Source organism: Anopheles gambiae, chromosome 3, assembly GCF_943734735.2.
Source record: "Anopheles gambiae chromosome 3, idAnoGambNW_F1_1, whole genome shotgun sequence".
In the NCBI taxonomy this organism is placed as follows: Eukaryota; Metazoa; Arthropoda; class Insecta; order Diptera; family Culicidae; genus Anopheles; species Anopheles gambiae.
The window spans coordinates 549,415-568,860 of NC_064602.1; the positions used below are offsets into that span (position 1 = coordinate 549,415).

The window sequence follows — 19,446 nt, forward strand, 5'->3', positions numbered from 1 at the left end:
TTCCAACGTGTATCTAAATTATCGAAGAGATTATGCAGCGAAACGCAGCGCGCACGGTTTTCGCTGCACCGGCGGTTATAGTTTCTCATCTCTTCCGGGGACATCTGTAAAAATGGTTAACAGGATATGGACTACATATGCAAGTTGTTAATTCGTTTAGTATAAAATGGTTTTAAAATTTAGAGAAAGAAAGACAGCGTTATTAAACTAAAAACAACCTTTGCTTCGTACCACGATTTTCTACAATAAAAAAATAACGTGCATTTCAAAGGCAGTTTTTTCTTGTTTGAGCGTTTCTACATACACCGAGACTGCAGCTGAGAGATGGCTGTGAGAGAATTGACAACCGGTTTCTCACGCTGGTGTGTGTAGAAGCTCTGAAAAGCGCCGAGATGAGACTTTTAAAATGATGTTGAAAAAATCCATTTTAATCGCTAAAATGAAGTCAAAAAAGTTTCTTTTACTTTTTAATAATATATCTACGATTATTAGACTGCAAAAATACAAACAATAATTGATCGTTCGACATAAACTGCCAATTTATTTTTTTCTCAGCTCCATCGTTCTTTGCATGCTGAGGAGAATTCTCTCACCGAAAATGCTGTCAGTCGCTGTCAAAGCATGCTGTCAGTTATTTTCTCAGCTGCATTCTCGGTGTAAGTAGAAACACTCTTTGACATTCAGCAACAGGGTGCCTCCGGGCTGTCAGCTGTCAATTGATTTAAACCCCGTCGGCTCCCACTGTGTGAAATCTGCGATGCAAACAAAGCGAGAAAACGATTCGGAAAGAGTGGAAAAAGAGTGGAAATATCGATGATAGTACGCGTTTCGATAAAGTTGGTCAGCATTTACACAGCGAACGATGGTTCCGCTGTAGCACGGAACTAACGCATTGCCTACGATCCGTGTGGCGCTCGACCATTCGTGTGACTAAGTTTCCCCGTGAAAGGGCGAACACAACGACAACACAACGAGTGAGAGAAATTTGGATCGTGTTTCAGGGGCACCAGCAGCAGCAAGTGCATTGAGGCTACGCGATATCGGTGGAGTGGTTTCCTCGTGAAAAAGTTTTCCAATCGTGCGAAACAAGAAAAGATGAGGTAAATCAAAGGGAGGGGGTCTCAGACAGAGGGGACAGAGGCCTTAGGCGAGTGTGTCGAGAAGCAGCCTACCTTGAGCGTAAGTGTGCAAGAATACTCGCGATAAGACCAGGCATCCAAACAAAGTGGACACACTGCCAGTGTGCATAGAAATTTGGCCGTAGCGTTGAAGCAAAACGGATGTTGCGTGGTAAACATATGGAATACACTAATAGATACGGATACGGTGCACCCAAACATGGTCCATCTTTCTAATTAAATTACCCATTTTACCCGGTGTAAGGTCATCGATCGGGAGGCTTGTTTGTCTCAATCGATTTTGGCCAACAATGAAGTATGTTTCTCGATGGGGTATGAGTGATGGGGTGGGTAAGCTGGCATCTGGGTGAAACTGTATCATCGGAGCTAATTATGTGAACAGAGTAGGCCAGAAACCCACCAACGCAGAAAGTAAATGTGGAACGAAAGCTGCAATGTTGATAGCCACTGTTGGAGAGAAAGGAGCACGCGCTCCATTGCTTAACGCAGCTTCTCGAGGGGATTTTTATTCGTCCCGGTATGGATATTAAGTGTTTCACTATGCTCCGGGGACCATGCTTTGGCACAAAGCAGAAAGAAAGTCGTAATCGTTTGTATACATTTTGCACGAACACTTTTTCGAAATGAAGTCTTGTCGTATCACTTGGCGTATAGCAGAACGCATGTGACGGTTTCGTATCGTATGATTGCTTGCTATGATAAAGCACGTTTCCAGCGGTCGATGCCTAGCCTGATGCATTTCATTCATTTGACCTCGTATCATTACATATTTTCACAGAAAATGTTTGACCGTCCGAGATGTCGCGACTGGTGTCCACTATCGACGCAGCAGCTACGGTTGCGCAGCTTAATGCAGATCTCCGGCCACAACATAACCGTACCGGAGCGTAACCTCAGCACCTCAACGCCACCAACGCCAGCCTGCGACACAGGCGCAGAGAGATTGAAATGTACCGTATACTTTACGCTTCACCAGACGCCTCACTCCGCCCCGTTTTACACGAGCGAAAAGCTTGACCTGCACTGCAACGTACTGTGGGCGGAAATCGACTGTCCGGCAACGATCAAATCCTCCCTCCGGAGTGTGTGTGTGCGGGTGTGGGAACACACCGCCCGACCCGGCCAGCCTGCCCGAACGAAAGTGCCTCTCGAGAGCAGCGATGCCACCAGGAACGACGAAGAGGAGGCGACGCAACCAGCGAACGAGCAGACCGACCGGTTGCTGTTTGCATGGGGCGTATATTTTTCCGGTCTGGTACCGCTGGCGCGACGCAACGAAAAGCGGCTCCGCCCGAACACGCTCGTGTTTCAGCTGCACGGCGGTTACTTCACCTCGGCCGCCTGTATCCTCGAGCCGGAAGAACGACGACCGCCGGTAGTGAACTTGCCCGTAGAAGCGATAGGCGCGACTGTACCAAAACCGAACGCATCCTCTGGTCAGGCGTCACCATTCTCGCCCTCCGCAACGATTCCAATCGTTGGGTCGGGTGTGGGTGCTCGACGTGGTGGTGGTAGTCGCGGACATACCGCCGAGAACGTGTTACACTGTGATACTAGCAATAATTCCTCCCCGGTAACGATGTCCGGGGCTCCGCTCGGCTCCTACCAGACGCCTTCCTCTACGTCTCCGCATCAGTGGAACTTCTCAAACGGTGGTGGTGGCGCTCTGCTCGGTGTGGAAGGTCGCTTCGACAAGCTGTCCGTATCACCGGTCGCTAGCAACGGGGGAAGCAGTGGTGGTGTACTTCCCCATGTCGCACGATCAACCAGCCCTTCGTCACCGCTCAGCTGGACGGAACCGTTCGAGACGAGCTTGAAGCTGCGCTACCTTGTTATGGAGTTCCTTCCGCCGGAGGTGCGCGCTAGCTACGACGTACCGCGGCTGCTGGCAATCCAGGAACGGCAGCGAAGGATTCGCTACGAGGCGGACAGCGTCAAAACGCTCATCGAGCGCATCTGCATGAAGAGTGCCTACTGTCTCAACATGGAGCTGTTCGCGAGCAAGCATTTGGTGTACCGGACGGGAGCGAACCAACACCGGACGGGCGGGATGGGCAAGCAGCTGAGCCGGTTGCTGTACCAGGAGCGCGAACCAATCGATCCGATGGTGTTGCTTCGCGGCCAGGAGCTACGGCGGCACATCGAGCGGGCTCGGTTTCGCTGCCGGCTGCTGGAGCAGGAACGCGACCGGATGTGCGGTGGAATGCAGCAGCTGCGCAATCGGCTGAATGCGGCCTGTGATAGCAACATTGAGCGAGAGTCGGCACTGATGGAGCGCTATCGGACGTACGGGCGGGAGAAGGAGCAGCTGTACCAACAGAAGATGGCTTACGCTAGCCAGAAGGACAGCGTGCGCGAGGTATGCGCAAAGATGCTAATGGTGCGCCATCAGTTGCTAAAGGGGCTGAACGAAATTTATTACATTAAATCGGTAAGTTTCGGGGTAGAGTGCGGTGAGGTGAGGTTCGATAATGCACCATTCTTTTACAATTGCAGACGAGTCAGGGCATCTACACCATTAACGATGTACCATTGCCGAATGCGGAATCGTACACGGACGCAACGCCGGCACTGGCCCTCAGCGTTGCTCTTGGCTTCGTTGCCCACGCTGTGATGATGTGTTCCTCGTTTTTAGATATTCCCTTACGGTGCGTATCGGTGTAGCGGTGCGCACACCACCACCACCACCACCACCAGCTGAAATTCAAATTGATCATGCATTCTCATCCTGTTGTAGAAATCCCATTAAGTATGACGGTTCCCGTTCGAAGATAGTGGACCAAATTAAGCTACTACCAACGATGGATCGAGAGTGAGTGTGATTTACGATGCAAATAGTACGCTTATTCGCTACAGAACATGTTTCTCTTCCCACCGTTCTGCAGCTTTCCCCTGCACTGTCGCTCGGGACCAGCGCCGAACGCGCTGCTGTATGGGGTGTACCTGTTGAATCAGAACATTTCCCAGCTCAAGCATCAGCTCTCGCTGAGCCGGGGCGACCCGCGGGCCACGCTCGTTAATCTGCAGGACATTCTCACCATCCCCGGCATCGGCGGGCCGCTGCAGAAGCGTGATCTTGAGGAAGCGTTCCAAATGCTACCCTCGTCCGTGTTCGGGGCGTCATCGCCCGGGTTTATTTCGCTGTCGACTGCCGGTGGGAGCAGTAGCGGTAGCAGCAGTAGTGGATCGTTCCTTCGTGACAGCCCCTCTAGTAATAGGTGAGGAGTAGGAGGGCACGTTTGCCATTTATTTGCACCGTAATTGACAGGATATTAATACTGTTTCGCTTCCGAACAGAATTTCCCGCTCGGTTGACAACTACACGGACCGAAGGCAGCAGATGCAAAGGCACTACCAGCTTAATAGACATCCGTTGCAGCAGGCAAAAAGGCTGTCGAGCAGCAGCAGCAGTGCCAGCGCCGTCGACCAGCAGCAGCAGGACCATCTCGTACCGGCTAGGCGCGGCTGTGGGGACAGCACCTTCTCTTCCGATCCCATCCTAGCCCAGAGCGTCCCATTACAGCGACCGTGCGATTTTGACGGGGGTAAAAAGTTCTAACACTCAACAGACGAAAATGGGGCATTGCGGAAAATTATCTCCTCCTTCGAACGTGTGGCAGGAAAAGGGGCATGAACGTTAACACTAAGTTGTCACTAAAAGCAAAAGAATATTGTTATCCTTTCTTCCCTTTTGTTTTGAGTTTTAATTTAATATTTATTGGAACATTATGCCCTTTCCCTAGTTGTTTTTTGGAAGGATTTAGGAATCATATAGAGAACTAGCGAAACTGGTAACGCAAACGGTGTATACAGCAATAAACGGACGGCGCATTCTAAAATCGCAAAAGCTGTATCATTGGGGAGAGTAAAAAAATAAATAAATTCGAAGAGTTAAACACAATCGGCAGCATACGATTCTTGCTGCTTCGCGTTTGAGTCGTATGTACACCTCACACACCTTCGCTGTTATCCCGGCGATGATGTCGATGTCATCCGCGAAGAACTTGGAAAATGGATAGACCGGTAGAGGATAGTGTCACGGATGTCCGTCACCTTACCTCAGAGTCCTGTGAGATTCGAACGGTTCCGACATCAGTTCGACACTCTTACCTTGTACTCCATCCCACTCGTGGTGGCCTCTAATAGCCGGATCAACTGCCCAGGGAAGTGGTACCGCTGCATGATGTCACATAGCTCATTTCGGTCTGTCGTGTCGTAGGCCGCCTGAAAGTCGATGAACAGGTAGTGCGTAGAGATCTGGCGATCTCGGCACTTCCGGAGGACCTGCCGTAGAGTGACAAATTGGTCGGTGGTGGATTCGCCTCAAAGAAACCCACGATCATGCTCGCCTGTTTCGTTTGTTTCACGCGAAAATTGCACACCAGCGCGACCTTTTTAGCGGTCATTTTAAACCCTTACAACACCTTTCAAAAAACCTCGCCAGAGTGCGCTGGCGAGCTCGCGAAACCGCGGTTTTTGTTCTACGGGTAAACAATGCAGATGACAGTTTCCGCGAAGTAAACAAACGACTGCGCCAGTAGCTCGCACGGAAATCTGCTCGTTTTCCCTCTGCTTCTAAGTACCTAGTGCAACTGATTGTTTCACATGCTGGAACAATCGTGACCAATCCAAACGCTTTGATTTAGCTGTTTCCAGTACCCTAGTCACGATGAACATGCGCGTATCGGAGCTGACGGAGATTGCCCTGCAGATGATGGGCTACAAGCTGTTCGATCGGAACGGCACACCTACTGACTCGCTCGAAGCGGTAATCGAAAAGCACCAGTACGCAAACGATGACCAAATGGCACTGGCCAAACCCGCCAACAAGCGCAAAAATCCCAACACACCGACAAAAAGCGAGCAACAGTTTGCGAGCCAGTTCAATCTGCCCGATTTCGACACCATACTCACGAACCCGGTCCGGTACGTGGACGGCCAGCTAGTGTCGTTCGAGCAGCAGCAGCAGCAGCGTCTGGCCGTGTTGCGCATGCAGGACAGTATTGCCAAGCCGAAGGTGAAATCGATCCGAGCATCGAATTTGAAACAGATTTCCAACAGCAAGCAGGGCCTGGAGACACAGCTGATGCGCACGTACAAAGCGATGAGCGAAGCGGATGAGACGGAGCTGCTGTCCCGAACGAAGTGTGAGTCTAATACTCTCCGTCCCTATAGTAGCTAGTGGGATTGTAATGAACCTTTATCGTTCCGTTTCTAGCAGATGATTTGGATATTGGCGAACACATACAGCTCAAGCAGGGGCTGCTGTTGCGCGAGTTTAACGTACTGCTCCAGCTGCTCAAACGCGTGATGGACGACCTGTCCGACAACTACGCCCAGTTTGATTTTGCGTGGCTTATGATGCGCAAATTGGACGAAATGTTGTAAGTACCTATGGCCAAGCCCCTTACCCCACCGTTCGGATAAAATTTCACAAACAAAGCGGCGGATTTTTCTTCTTACATTCAAAGACATTTTTATTGAGGTGTTGTGCAGTTTAAAATCCCCTCCTTCCCCTGGCTGGTCACGCTTTTGCGCACAGAAAACCCACTACACAAAGCCACAGTTAAATAATTCACATCTTACTCACTAAAAACGTGCGTTTGTTTCGCTCTTTACATGTGTGTTTTCGTTGCTACACTAAATTCTTTTTTTTTTGCTTCTCCTCCCCGTTTGTGTTAGTTGTTATGCACACACACACACACACACACACACACATGATGGGGCTTTTTCTTTTCTTAATATTCCACTTTTATGCAAGTGTGTTTGAAAAAGATTAAATCCTAGCAGTTTTTTCACATCCATTTTTTGTCTGGTTTTCTGATTTTTTTCCTACAGAAAGGGTGCCGAACGAACGTCTACGAGCGCTTAAAGGAAGAGCAACAACGTAAGCTAATTCGCTCCCGACCATCATCATCTCATTAATTCCACTAGCGTTTAATAAACAGTTACACACACACACGCCCTTGACGATAAGTTCTTTGTCCTTTTCTTCTCCTAGTTGGTAAGCGGGTTCCTCTCCTCCGAACGAATAAACCTTCTCGTCGTTTTAAAAACGACCCTAAATTAAACCTGCCATCCCTTGCGTCGCGTTCGGTTCTGTTTCATTTCGTACACGACGCCGGAGCACCCTCTAAACGGTATTACTTCCATTACTCCACACCGCTACCAGGCTCTTGGAGTGTACGCCCTTGGCGTAGGCATCTCCAAACCCGGGTTCTGGCTTTATCACAAATTCCGGTAATACTTTGGTCGTCGTCTCATTTCCAAACAACAACAACAGCTACGCTACTTGATCGTGTTGTAAATGTTGTCTTCCATCGGACTAGAAACGGCCGACGAGCAGCGGCTGCTTGTGTTGCTGTTGCAGCTGCTGCTACTACTGTTACTGGTGTTGATGGTGGTGGTGGTGGTGGTGGTGTTGATATTGCTTGCCCCAGCCGGATTCAGACTGACCGAACCGGCCGCCGCCACACTATCGCACGGCGGCACATTGATGCGTATGCTGACGAACCGTTTTTCCGGCCTCGGTTGTACCTGCTGATGCTGCTGCTGCTGCTGGACAGTTTTCTTCGGCTTCGGTGGTGCTGGTGGTGTCGGTGAGGGACTGTTACCGCCATCGCTTGCACCCACCCCCGGATGTTCGGTACAAATCTCGGCGTAAATGCTTTCCGCCGGTACGGAGCTACTGTCCTGATCGGAGTCCCCTGCCTGCAGCACGATCGAATCCCGCACACTGCTGTACGGCAAATCGTCCAGTAGCGTCCTCTCGGCGACGGTTCCGCTGGCAGGTTCCCGTAGCGTGACAGCCTTCGGGGTGGTGGTGGTGCGGCGCTTCTCCTTCCCAGCCGCTTCCTGTGCCTCCTCATCACAAACGCTGTTGATGTAGCGAAGGTCCTCAAAGGAAAGCACCACCTCGTCGTGGTTGTTCGCGCTGTTTCGGAAGCGGTTCTTGAGGGCGCTCTTTTTCCCACCACCCGACAACATCATCAGGTGGTGATCACCCTGATTGCTCGATTGCGATCGGTGCCCATTGCTGGCGAGATGGAGCAGCTGCTGAATGCTCGAGGACGATTTGCTGTACTGCTTCGTCTTGACGTGAAACTCGTTGTACAGCTTCTGCGTCATGAACGACTGCTGGTTGGTGCTGTGGCGTAGCGGGAAGAATATGGTGTCCCCAAGCTCCGAAGCCGTCAGCTCGCTGGTAGCGTCGTCGTCCTCATCCTCGTGCGCACCGCCGGACGCATGATGGGGCGGTACCAGATCCGGCTTGCACTTCTGCTCGATGTGCTGCAACGAAAGACACTTTTCCCGTGCGCCAACGCTCGCCACCGAAGATGACGGGTCGTGGCTCACGATCGTACCATCGTCAAACGCGCTGCTAATCCGATCGGTGCTGGCGGCGCGTGACGATAGCGAAAGCATGCCGAGCGTACCGAACCGTTCCTGGATCAGCTTCGACATGTCCCGGTACCGATCGAGACTCGTGCGCTTATCCCACTCATTGTCCGCCGACACGGATTCGTTCGCACTCGATCGGCTGCCGAAGCCACGGAACCATCTGCTCGAGGACGATGTTGCGGTCGCTGCGGTCGTGCTCTTCGCCGGCTTGCCGCTCGGCGAGGCAAACACCTTCATCTTCTCGCTCCGGTAGCTCGGCATCGGCAGTGAGTGTGGCTCGTGGGTGCTTCCGCCCCCATCCGACCGTCCGCCGAGCGTTCGATCGTCCACCACCAGACTGTGGTGCTGGTGGGCAGCGGTGCTGTTGGTGGTTTGGTGCAGCGAATGGTGCTGGTGGTGCAGATGGTGGTGCTCTCTCCTATCGTCCATTCCGCCGGCCCCACATTCCAGACTTTCCAGGTCATTTTTACTTAAAAATATGATGGAATCTTCCTTCTCGTGGCCGGACCCGTTGCGATCGCTGCCACCACCGGACCCACCACCACCAAACAGCCGGCCAAACCTTCGCAGCACATCGGACCCTCCGCTCTTTGATTCGTGCTGCTTGCCACCACCACTGTTGCTCGACGATCCAAGCGAACTTGGACCGGTCGTCGTCGTCGTCGTCGTCGTTGTGTTAGAAGTCATGGTAAGGGATTGCTGCTGCTGTCCGACCGAAAGGGCCGTCATTTGCTGCAGCTCGATCGCGTTCGTTTCGTGGTCGACTATGCGCAGAAAGTTGTCGCAGTTAAACTGGCAGAACTTGAGCACCGTCTGCACGTTCGCGTTCAGGAACATGTGCTGCTCGTTCTCGAAGCCCATCGTACACTTGGCGAACTTCATCTGCGGCGTCAGGTGCAGCTTGGCCAGCGTCAGTGTCGTCGTGAGCTGCTGCTCGTCCAGTGGGCACGCAATTAGGAAGTTCTCCTCGCTGATCTTCGCGATCGTCACGTACTCTGTGTGTTTTGAGAAAGAGCGACCATTAAATAGGGCGTCCAGAACCGGAGCACACTGCTGCACACTTACCAGGCACGGTGGAGGAGTGTGTCCCTGTTTGCGGCGAGATGAGCTTCAGGTTGAGCGGCAGGCACGGATCCGACTGCATGATGAACCCGATCCGATGCACACAGTCCCGGCTCAGCTGTTTCGGTTTGCGATGGGGCGACGACTGTGCGTGTTGCTGCTGCTGCTGCTGCTGCTGGTTGGATTGATTCCCAGCGTTCGTGCCGGCGCTACTGCTGCTCGTGTTGTTCCCGTTCAGGCTGTGCAGTTGATGGTGATTGCCAAAGTTGCCGTGCTTCTGCAGTACCGGCGCACTGTGCTGTTCGATCTCGTAGAACTTGCCTTTGGCGGACAGCGACACGTAGAAGATCTGGAGATGGGTTTGAGGAAGCAAATTGGTCAAAGTGAACATACGAAATTCGAGCGAACCTCACAACAACTTACCTGCCGATTGTCATCCAGCAGCTGCGCGTACTTGCCCCGTTCCTTCTCGCGCCCACCGACGTTACCGTTCCCTGCGCCCGACCCATCCTTGTGACTAGAGGGCGATGTGGCCGATTTGTGATCGCCGTCCTGGAAAACGGCCAGCAGCCGGTACACCTGCCCTGCCTTGGCCGTCGCCTTCACGTAGTGCGTTTTGTGGCTAAAGTTATCTGTGTTTGAGTGTGTGGAAAAACAACGTTAAGGCACACATCTTAGGGCGGGATTGTTTGCAATTGTCACTTACCGTGCGACTCGGTGTAGGCGGAAAGGCTGTCCAGCGACAGGAACTTGTACACCTGATCCCGCACCAGCTGCACGATCGTCGTGTAGACGGTGGCCGTCGGTGCGCCCTTGTCGTTGATGAACGAGAAGTACCCTGGATGGGAAAGAAGCACAACACACAAACAAACCGTAAAGTACGACTGTCAATGGAGCTATGGAAAAAAGGGGGGCTACCCCAAAGTTCCCACATGCCGGACAGGCTTGATTATAGCTTTTCTATTTCCCTTTTTGTTTGCCACCACTGGTCACAGTTCCCAAGCTCCGACATTTGCATATCAGCGTGCATACGCTGGGTGAGGGGAGATGGGAGAGAGGTCGTCCGTCGTCCACCCGTGGAGGTCATTAAAATGTGACAGATAATGACAAAGAATGCATACGAAGATCCCTGCTCTTGCCCCTTTTTTGTGATGATGCACCGAGGCAATTGTTTTCTCGATTGAGTTATTGTTGATGTGGACCAACCGACAAACCCCGTTGCATAACTCGATCGTGGGATCACGGGGAAGATCATGGGATAGCGCGTAAATGGCGGGTGTGTGCGATACAGGTTTTTCTGGCCTGCTACTGGTTGGCTGGCATTTGTGGACCAACCAGAAGCACCTAAACCCTATTAACATGCAAACAAATGATCTCTGTCCGAGGCAGCGCACGCTGATGAGCGTTTCTGGTAGCCGATCAAGATCAATCCTCTTGTGTGTGTAAGAGGTGGGATGTCTTCTCGTCAGACAGAAGCAGTAATTAGGTTAATGGTTGTCCGATTAGGACGGTGGATCGCTGCTAGCAGTAGCAGCAAACGAGTTCGATTTGTCGACTGCTTGGTGCTGCTGCCGCCCTAAAGAGGCCTATCCTGAGAGACCCTGAGATAGCTCCTCTTGTTTTCAGTTATGGTAATGTAAGCTTATTAAGCTCCGCAAGAAGCGCCTGTTAGCTTGTGGGTGGACGAACTTCTAATCCAACTATATTTCAGGGTGGGTTTCATTAAGATAGGCACGCTTTTTCAAATGGACTTTGATTGAAGTTCTACAAAAAAAATCATCTTCATACCAAAACAAAAAAAAAACAACACAAACCGTTGCTGCAAGTAAGCCGGTGGGAAACTGAATTGCATATTCCAAAACGGTCGGCGTTGAGTTTCCCATCACAACAAAGTCTCTTTTGCGGCAAGTGTATGTGAAGGTCCCCGGTCCCTCGTGGGAATGCTTGTTGCATCGATTAAACTGCAGCTCTGTTTTTAATGATGTGTGGAAATTATAACCTTCTTGCTAACTACAAATAGAAGAAAGTGTCGTAATTTTTCTTTCTATCATCAATCTGAGGGAAAATAAGGAGATTTGTTGAGATGCAGCAGAAATTATTAGCTTATTGGAACATGTGGAAAAGGACTGTATTTAAAGGTAAGTAGTACTTTCGTTGTCAACTCGAGAATGGTTATATGAGATGAGTGTTTTAACGCCATTTTTATTAGCCCTTGATCAACCGGTATCTTCAGTGTATTCTCTAGAGCAGTTGGTAAGAGCAAGACTGAACGAACCACTTGTCATGAGTTCAAATCTCGGGATGTAACAGAGTTATGCAGTTATTCAATGCAGATCTATTAGAGGCATATTCTATTGCAATTGCCAATATATATATCTCCGTATGTTCGTTCTATGTAATCAAACATAATTCATAAAAAAAATCAAAATTGTCCCAAGAAATTAAAAAAAGTGCATCATTCTTGCTAAACTCAAACACTTCGTTTAGAGCTATATGAAACCAAACACCGATTGTGATCTCATTCACTCTTCTTCTTTACTTACTGCTGGCTGCTACTCTTCTCCATTTCCCTCATATCTCACCCAAAACTAATGGAGTATCGTGTGTCACTAAACGGGATCGATTGATCAAGATAATCGCGTTCCACAAGGCGCACAAACACACACACACCACATGTCCTTGAATATGAAACTGCATTTTCTCCTGTGCATTGTGTGCAGTGCAATGGTGTGAGCTAAGGAACCGAAACCGATCAAACGCAAGCACCTTCTCCCCCTGTCCCGAGGTTCAAGTTCATATCCGCTGTCTGTTGTTAAAATGCGGGTTTGTGCGTTGTTCAATGAGACGGCGCATCGGTCGGTGGTGTGCATTGTTTGCTGTTAGTAGCTGCGATGACGCATTCTTCCCTAATTTTATACCTTAACCAGGGGCTGAGCAGCCTTTGCATTGTAAGCGGAGCAGAAAGGCGGCCTTTGAATTCCAATTAAAATTCTAAAAAAAGATAATCACCTCGATGGTTCTTGGGAGGGTGTTGAGACACACAATACGCTTTAACGACCCGGGAAGAGTTGGGTATAAAAAAAAAGAAACCTCAATGAGATGCAAGATCGCAAACGTTTGACAACGATGCACACACAAAGCTTCCCTACTCCCCCTGCCAGCAACACATGCAGATTACTGCAGCCGATGCAGCACGCTGCTGTTGCTAGGCAACCGGTGCCACCATGTTTGATTAATGATGACACGGCCTCAGCCGCAGCCACAGATTCTATTCTGATACAGTTCGTCCAACCACCAACCTCGCGTTTGCTGATCTGTAGTTTCTGCACTTTTTGGAGCGCCGCTTGCTGCTTGGCACAGCGCGTGGATCTAGCCTAGCAACGCAACGCATCGGAGGCGATACGCGAGGCGATAATGCGCAATGCTAACGATAGAGTGTTTGACGCTGCACTTTTGCCCACCAGCCTGCCGCGGCGTCAAACGGCACCGAGCTAACAATAAGGCGCAAAGACAGGAAAGGAAAGGGAAGCCGTCCACACAAGCCAGAGCGCGCAAAGCCAATCTAAATGATGGCGCACAACGCAACGGTATCACACACGCAGCAGAAAAAGAAGCAGCGTGGTATGCAATTTTCCCTCTTCCATTCGTGCTGCCCCCCTCCTCCTCTCTTTCTCTCATCCCGCTCTCCCTCTGTTTGCATTCAATTAAAAATGCATCGTCATACGGTTGGGAGGGATTGTGTGGGAGGGTGCATGTTTGGTGGTTCGCTTTTTTACCTCACCCAATATTATTTGCCTACGCGTGCAGTTTTAGAACACATTCTTTACACGTGATCTTCGCTGTGCCGTTGTTGGTAGGAGGGGGGCCGGTGTTAGTTTGCTGTTGCGCTTGGAAGAGATGAATCAGCAAACCCAACTCCCCTCTCGTTGAGAAGAAAAACCACGGCCAAAGGAAAGCCATCCACACCGATTGATTGGTACGGGGTGATAGTGTTGGGAGAGTGTTGTGCGCATATTAGCATGATGGTATCTATCGTTCGAGTTTGCGTTCCATTGCACCATCCCACCAGCCCCTCCTCTTCCTTCGATTGTGCATCAGCGAGAGAGAGAGGAAGGTGGAGGCAATTGTTTGCCACCCTCAACGGGCGGTCGGTGGAATAATGTAATTTTCATTGCCAATCTTGCAGAAGAAAAGGCAAAGCCAGCAACAAACACCCACATGCCTGGAGCCCTCGCACCGTTTCTGCTGCCCCTTTCCTTCTCTTCCACCGCTTTCAAGCGGAATTATGCAAATGCTATCGACGCCGGCGTGTGGTGCGCGCTCCGGCCGGGCGGACGGGAACTGTAGCGCGAAGCGTAGAAAATTATTGCGCGAACGAAACCATTTGCCAGGTAGGTTACGCGTCGGAAGCTCGCGCGCGGAGCTTTTTTTTTAGGGTGTCTGTGTGGGTGGATGAGTATTGGGAGGGGACGTTTTGGGTTTTGTGCGTACCCCGACCGGTGCAAAAAAAGGTGCGAAGAATGGCAGCATGATAGATCGCATGCGTTAATCAGCTGGGAGCGTTTGAGGAGGGAGAAGAGTGGTTGTTTTCACTTTGAATGAGAAAACGAGAGGAATAGAGCATCTTTTCCTAGTTCAAATTGCAATACTTTAGTAAAGACACAAAATTTCCAAAAAACGGACCTAAATACACAGACTTTGTTATAACAACTCAGTGCGGCCCCTTTTGAAGCGGATCGTCTTTGTCGTTCGATCGTGCAACAAATTATCATACGAGCAGTTAAAACCATTTAGCGCGACCAACGACTTATGGAAGAAATTCCTTTTTTGTAGTTGTTGAAACACTTAAACTCAATTAAGTTGATTGTAGCGGTCAGCGGCGCCAACATTCTCCCCAACAGCACATCGCATTAACATTTAAGGTTAAGAGCACATCACAGTGCGCTTTAAAGCTTAACCCGCGCTCACCTGTAATTGACACCCAAAACTCCCGAAAGACATTCTTAAAGCTGCGTAGTGACTTACCGGGAAAATCGTGCGGTATCTTGTAGCCCTTTTTCCGGCTGGTGCCCGCCTTCGTGTTGAACACGTGGTAACTCCGATAGCCGCGCATGTACCGGTACAGCAGAAACAGATCGCCGCCGATCGGGCCGCCCTGCCCTGCCTTGCCCTTCTTGCCCTTGCCCTTCGAGCCGCTGGTCGGTCGCTCCGCCGTGCTGCTCGATTCGGCCGAACTGGACGACGTCATCGTCTGGTCGCCCTGGTGGCCACTGCCCGCTGCCGGCGAGACGGACGACGACGACGAGGAGGAGGTGTACGACAGCCGGATGACGCGCGGCAGCGAGAAGCGCTCGAGAAACTGTTCCGCAAACAGTGGCTCCGTGGTGGACTCGCTCGAGCTCAGCTTGGAGCCTTTGCTTTCGCCCGTCGAACAGTCACCTCCCCCTCCGCCTCCACCACCCCCAGAGGACAGTGAGTTCAGCTTGTAGCGGGCGCGCTGCCGGAGCAGGGCCGCATTTTCCAGCTCGTTGCGCCGTGCCATTCGGGCGTTTTCAAACTCCGCCACCGAGAACATGTTGGCGCTGGTGTCGTGCGAGTTGAAGCGTCGCAGCTTCGGTTTGTTGCCTTCGCGGCCACCCCCCGGGGCTAGGATCTGCAGCGGTAGGTTCGTTTGTGAGTTGAAGGTGGACCCGGCGCCGAGCGAATTTCCACCCGCGGTAGCGCCGCCAGTACCGGCACCAACACCCGCACCACCACCACCACCGACCGCTAGGTTCATGTTGTGTCCGATCTTGGCCAGCAGGAACATGGGGTTTTGCTTCAGCAGCTTGCTGGCCGCTTTCGACTGCTTGCCGGTGATGGCACCGCCGGCCGCCAGCTGCTGCAGTTGTTGCTGCTGCAGCTGGGCCTGGTGCTGCTGGAGTTGCTTCTGCTGGGCGGCGGTCGGTTTGGGCATGTGCGGGCTCGACTCGATCAGCCAGTTCGCCAGGTGGCGCTGCCGCTCGTACTCGATACTGGCGCGCTGCTGCATGTCGGTCATCTTGAGTGCGTCGGTCATGATCAGTACTGCATGGGGAGAGAGGACATGAGAAGAAGAGAATGGAAAATCGTTAATACACTCACGTTTACACCATTTGCCACGCCGTCACGGGTGGAAAAAACATTAATCAGTTCTGACTCCTTTATCTATTTCCTGCACTTTCTTCGACCCCGGGCTGGGCACTATGGCGCATTCGGTGGACAAGAGTTCAATGGAGAACTAAATTCAATGAACCAGAGTTTAAGGAGTTTGAGCGAACGGGTTTAAGGTTAAAAAGATGCTTTGAGTTGTTGTAAGTGAGTTACATAAAATGTTTAAAATATTTCCTTTGCTTTTTGCTAACTAAACTATAATGTATAACATAGCTCTCCGATACATACAACTTCAATAGCAAACAGGAACAGTTTCTGTCTCGCTGTTCCTTGCATTGGTGCACTCTCAACTTTCACAAATGACTCTATTCCAAACACCCAAACAAAAGAAAGTAAAACGAAACCAAACTCGTGCACTCTCCGCCACTAGAGCAACCATCGAGCTGTGCATTAGTTGGTCCGACCTGTGTTCCAGCAAGGACCAAATGTGCCCCCTGGCCTCCGGTGGTGTGTAATAAATTGTTTGAAATTTATTAAAATATATTCACGCCACACCCTATACAATTGCTTGGTTTGGTTCCGCATGGAACGATCACGCCGGAGTGTGATTTTGATTCTAAGATTTGCGCAAATTCGCACAACGCTCCCCCCCCCCCCCTCCCCAGAGAAAGTGATCGAAATGGTGAGATACTGCACCACAGAACTGTGGAACTGGCTGTGTTTGCATCAGTGTCATATTTCGCCTTCGGTGGGCCAAACCCACGCAACGATAGAACAACACGCCTTGCGCAAAAAAGCGCAACCGTGAAGTGAATCTGAAACCAAAACGGACCCCCGAGGGCCCTATTTTTAGATGCACCCTCTACCATTCCTCTTGCTGGAGATGCTGCATTGCTCCCCTGAGGTTGGAAGTAAAACGAGAAAATAATTCAATCCCCAATTAGGCGCTGTCGGCGGTTATGCGATGGAATTGAGCCGTCACGTTTTATGGGCGTTTATGTTTGCCATTTTCACCGGTCTGGTTGAGCATTGAAGAGTGTGTGTATGCGAGGCCGCCACAGAAGGGGCGAAATTCACTTATCGTTGGAGCGATATTTTTATGCTCAGCAAAATCGGGAGTTCTAGGGATGCTTGAGTTTCTTTTTGATCTTGTTTTGCAATCATGTCTTAGCCACAGAGTCACAGAGTACGGGCAATTGGAGTTTGTGGAGTTTATCATTTAAGCCTAAACTCTTGCAAACATCAGCTACATCGAAGTACATGAACTATTTACTGTTTTCTCACACTTTGTATCACCGGTTGCGACGGCCTTGAAGAAGGACGCATGCTGCTTCTTTTGCTTTGATTCAAGCTTCACCAACAGTAACACGTGCATGGTCGCTTAAGCGGGCGCTGGGCTGGACGCCTTGGACACAACACCACACACTGCACACACCACGAACTCACCAGCGCAACTGACCGACCGTAGACCCTTCCCGAACCGATGCCTGGCGATGAAGCCCAAAACGGTCCGGAAAGCTTCTTGTTTTGCTTTCGTTTGCAAATTTATTCACGCGCGCACGGACCGTCGATCGAGCGCATCGTTTTTCCTCCCTGCCGAGGCCCCATCAGTGCGCCGTGTACGCGTGTGAGTGTGCTGCTCGAGGAGGCGTCGGACGGAAAGGGTGGCCCCGATTTTTTAGTGGGTTGTGTTTAGTCGGATTTAGGTGGTTAATTTTTAGCAATCAGTTAATAATTTGAGTTACCCACCCCCTGCCCCCCCTCCCTTTTCTTTTCCAACGCCTCGATCGACCTTCAAAGGGAAAGGCTGCTGAGTGGAAATTGATATGGTGCTTCTTGGTTGAGGAAAGATTGATGCTTTGGAAAGCATTGTGCATTAAGGTTCGGCAGCCATGCTTGTTAATTCGTTGTTTGGCGGGCAAAATGGGAAGTGGGTGTGAAACATTTTGGGCCGATTTATTCCAAATGAGTTAACTTTAAAAGGATTTTCAAATGATTATAGGCTTGATTAGTGTGCAGGGAGTGTTAAATTATCTCACTGTTATGCAAGAGAGAGAAGAATCACAATCTTTACTTACAAAAAATATCAATTTTTATTTATTTTCCCCTTTTGGCATTGGGCGTCTTCACATCTCCATTTGGCAAAGATTTCATTTCGCGTGTTTTTTGTTATCTCAGCCTGAAGCGTAAAATGAGAAAAATCGTTTCATCAAAACGCACCCTTGATAAAATAAAGAGCTGAAAAAGGCGCCACCTCATCTTTACCGCAAACGGATCGCTCTGATGAATCATCCGTTTCGTTGCAGTTGCATAGTTGCACCCACCGTGCGCCTACAAAAAAAGCGCATCAGTTTCAATTTCGACGTTTTCTTTTTGGGTTGCGAGGTTTTTGCTTGAATCAACAAACAACAACAAAAAAAGCGACAACCTTCAACCATTGGGGCAGCCGGCTCGTTTTGCAAGTGGCTGGCGCCCCCGGTCCGAATGACGCTACTGCTGCATCAAATGACGATTCAGTTCTCTGGTTAAGTGTTTTCATGTCCTCCCTACCAAACCCCTCATCCTAGGGCCGCACCCAATACCGTAGTAGGGAAAAAAGTGCATTAATTGCATTTTTTGTTTCCGATTCCGATGGATCAGTTTTGTGTCTGTGTTGTGTTGTGCGAGGTGCCTCAGTCCACTAATCGTGTCGAATTACGAACCACTGCTGGAAGGTGCTACTTGAGAGAATGGAGAAGGAGGGGCTGTTTAGCGATGGCGCAAGACGGTAAGCAGTAGACCACCCAAAAATCAACGCCACCCGGACAGGCGCAAGCTGTGGGGAAATATTATTTACACCAACCATTTATCACAATATTCCACCAATTGTCGCTGATCGTTGCTATGGAATGAAGGTGTTAGAAAAAAATATCTCTCACTCGCCACTCCTTCCTCCCTCTACTTCCACCCACGGAATGGAATGGCAATTTTACACCAAATCTCTCAAAAAAGACACAAACCCGTGCAGGTGGGAGAAGGCGGCGGCATCATGCCCGCATATGGATCATTTCTTTTAAACTTTTGCGTTTGTTTTCTTTCCATTTCGCGCACAGCGCACGTGAACGGCGGGCCGGGCGCGTGATCGTGTTCGAATTCCGCACATCGATGCATAATGCATGCTGCTCCACAGACAGCCAAACTTGGCGTGGTGGAGCTGGTGGTGGGGAGCTTTCAATTTTAAGCGCTCCGGACCAGCCCCAGAGTCGCCCGATTGCGAATTGAAAACACAACCACCGCCATCGATCGGCACACACGCACGCAGCAGAAAGCCGGTCGAGTGGACTAATAAACGCCGGTAGCGATGCGATGATGATTTATGTTCATTTTTTTCGGGCGAAGGTGAATTGCAAATGCAATCACGTACGGTCGTGCACACACGGGGAGTGCTGTGCAATGATGCCGTTAGATTTCACCAGACTGAGTGGAAAAGGTTGGGCAAGGAAACGAGTGTGTTAAGTAATACGATAAGGAGAAATAGTTTTGTGTTTTTTAGTCACAGAAAATTTGCAAAAAGGTTGTTGTATGAAGTCGCCTGACAGTATGCAAACTGCAGCACAGAAACAAACGAAAAAGCGTTTTAATGGTAAAGGTGATTTTTAAACAACATAAAACCGAACGATAAATTCGTCTTGTTGGACCACCTTTGCGTGTGAAAACTGTTTAACACCTGCCC

At 50.3% G+C, this 19,446-nt stretch overlaps 3 protein-coding genes across 9 annotated transcripts in view; 2 read left to right on the top strand and 1 right to left on the bottom strand.

Moving 5' to 3' along the window:
* The first annotated feature begins 714 nt into the window (after window positions 1-714).
* On the top strand, window positions 715-5,040 carry LOC1278193 (UV radiation resistance-associated gene protein). The gene is made up of 6 exons (XM_061657533.1): window positions 715-1,100; window positions 1,918-3,570; window positions 3,636-3,787; window positions 3,877-3,951; window positions 4,025-4,357; window positions 4,437-5,040. Exons 2-6 carry the CDS (start codon window positions 1,921-1,923, stop codon window positions 4,696-4,698), a joined length of 2,472 nt encoding a protein of 823 aa, XP_061513517.1. The 5' UTR covers window positions 715-1,100; window positions 1,918-1,920; the 3' UTR covers window positions 4,699-5,040.
* Window positions 5,041-5,628: 588 nt separating this feature from the next.
* Window positions 5,629-7,115, top strand: LOC1278192 (uncharacterized). 2 transcript variants are annotated; one of them, XM_061653367.1, is made up of 3 exons: window positions 5,629-6,286; window positions 6,358-6,523; window positions 6,978-7,115. In XM_061653367.1, the coding sequence occupies exons 1-3, from the start codon at window positions 5,809-5,811 to the stop codon at window positions 7,009-7,011; spliced, it is 678 nt and encodes a 225-aa protein (XP_061509351.1). In that variant the 5' UTR covers window positions 5,629-5,808; the 3' UTR covers window positions 7,012-7,115. The 2 variants fall into 2 exon arrangements, with proteins under 2 accessions (XP_061509351.1, XP_317742.3); XM_317742.4 differs by having other exon boundaries at window positions 5,630-6,286; window positions 6,361-6,523.
* The window catches only part of LOC1278191 (uncharacterized), a 72,824-nt gene continuing 59,967 nt past the window's right edge, over window positions 6,590-19,446 (bottom strand). For 5 of the 6 annotated variants that reach the window (XM_061653366.1, XM_061653364.1, XM_061653363.1 and 2 more), the window contains 5 exons: window positions 14,628-15,668; window positions 10,309-10,440; window positions 10,026-10,234; window positions 9,606-9,951; window positions 6,590-9,535 (listed from right to left, as the gene is read on the bottom strand). In XM_061653366.1, the coding sequence (XP_061509350.1) occupies window positions 7,428-9,535; window positions 9,606-9,951; window positions 10,026-10,234; window positions 10,309-10,440; window positions 14,628-15,660 (3,828 nt within the window). In that variant the 5' untranslated portion in view covers window positions 15,661-15,668 and the 3' untranslated portion in view covers window positions 6,590-7,427. Of the gene's footprint in view, window positions 9,536-9,605; window positions 9,952-10,025; window positions 10,235-10,308; window positions 10,441-14,627; window positions 15,669-17,018; window positions 17,213-19,446 lie in introns of those variants that run through there. The other variant, XM_061653361.1, reaches the window with a different exon arrangement.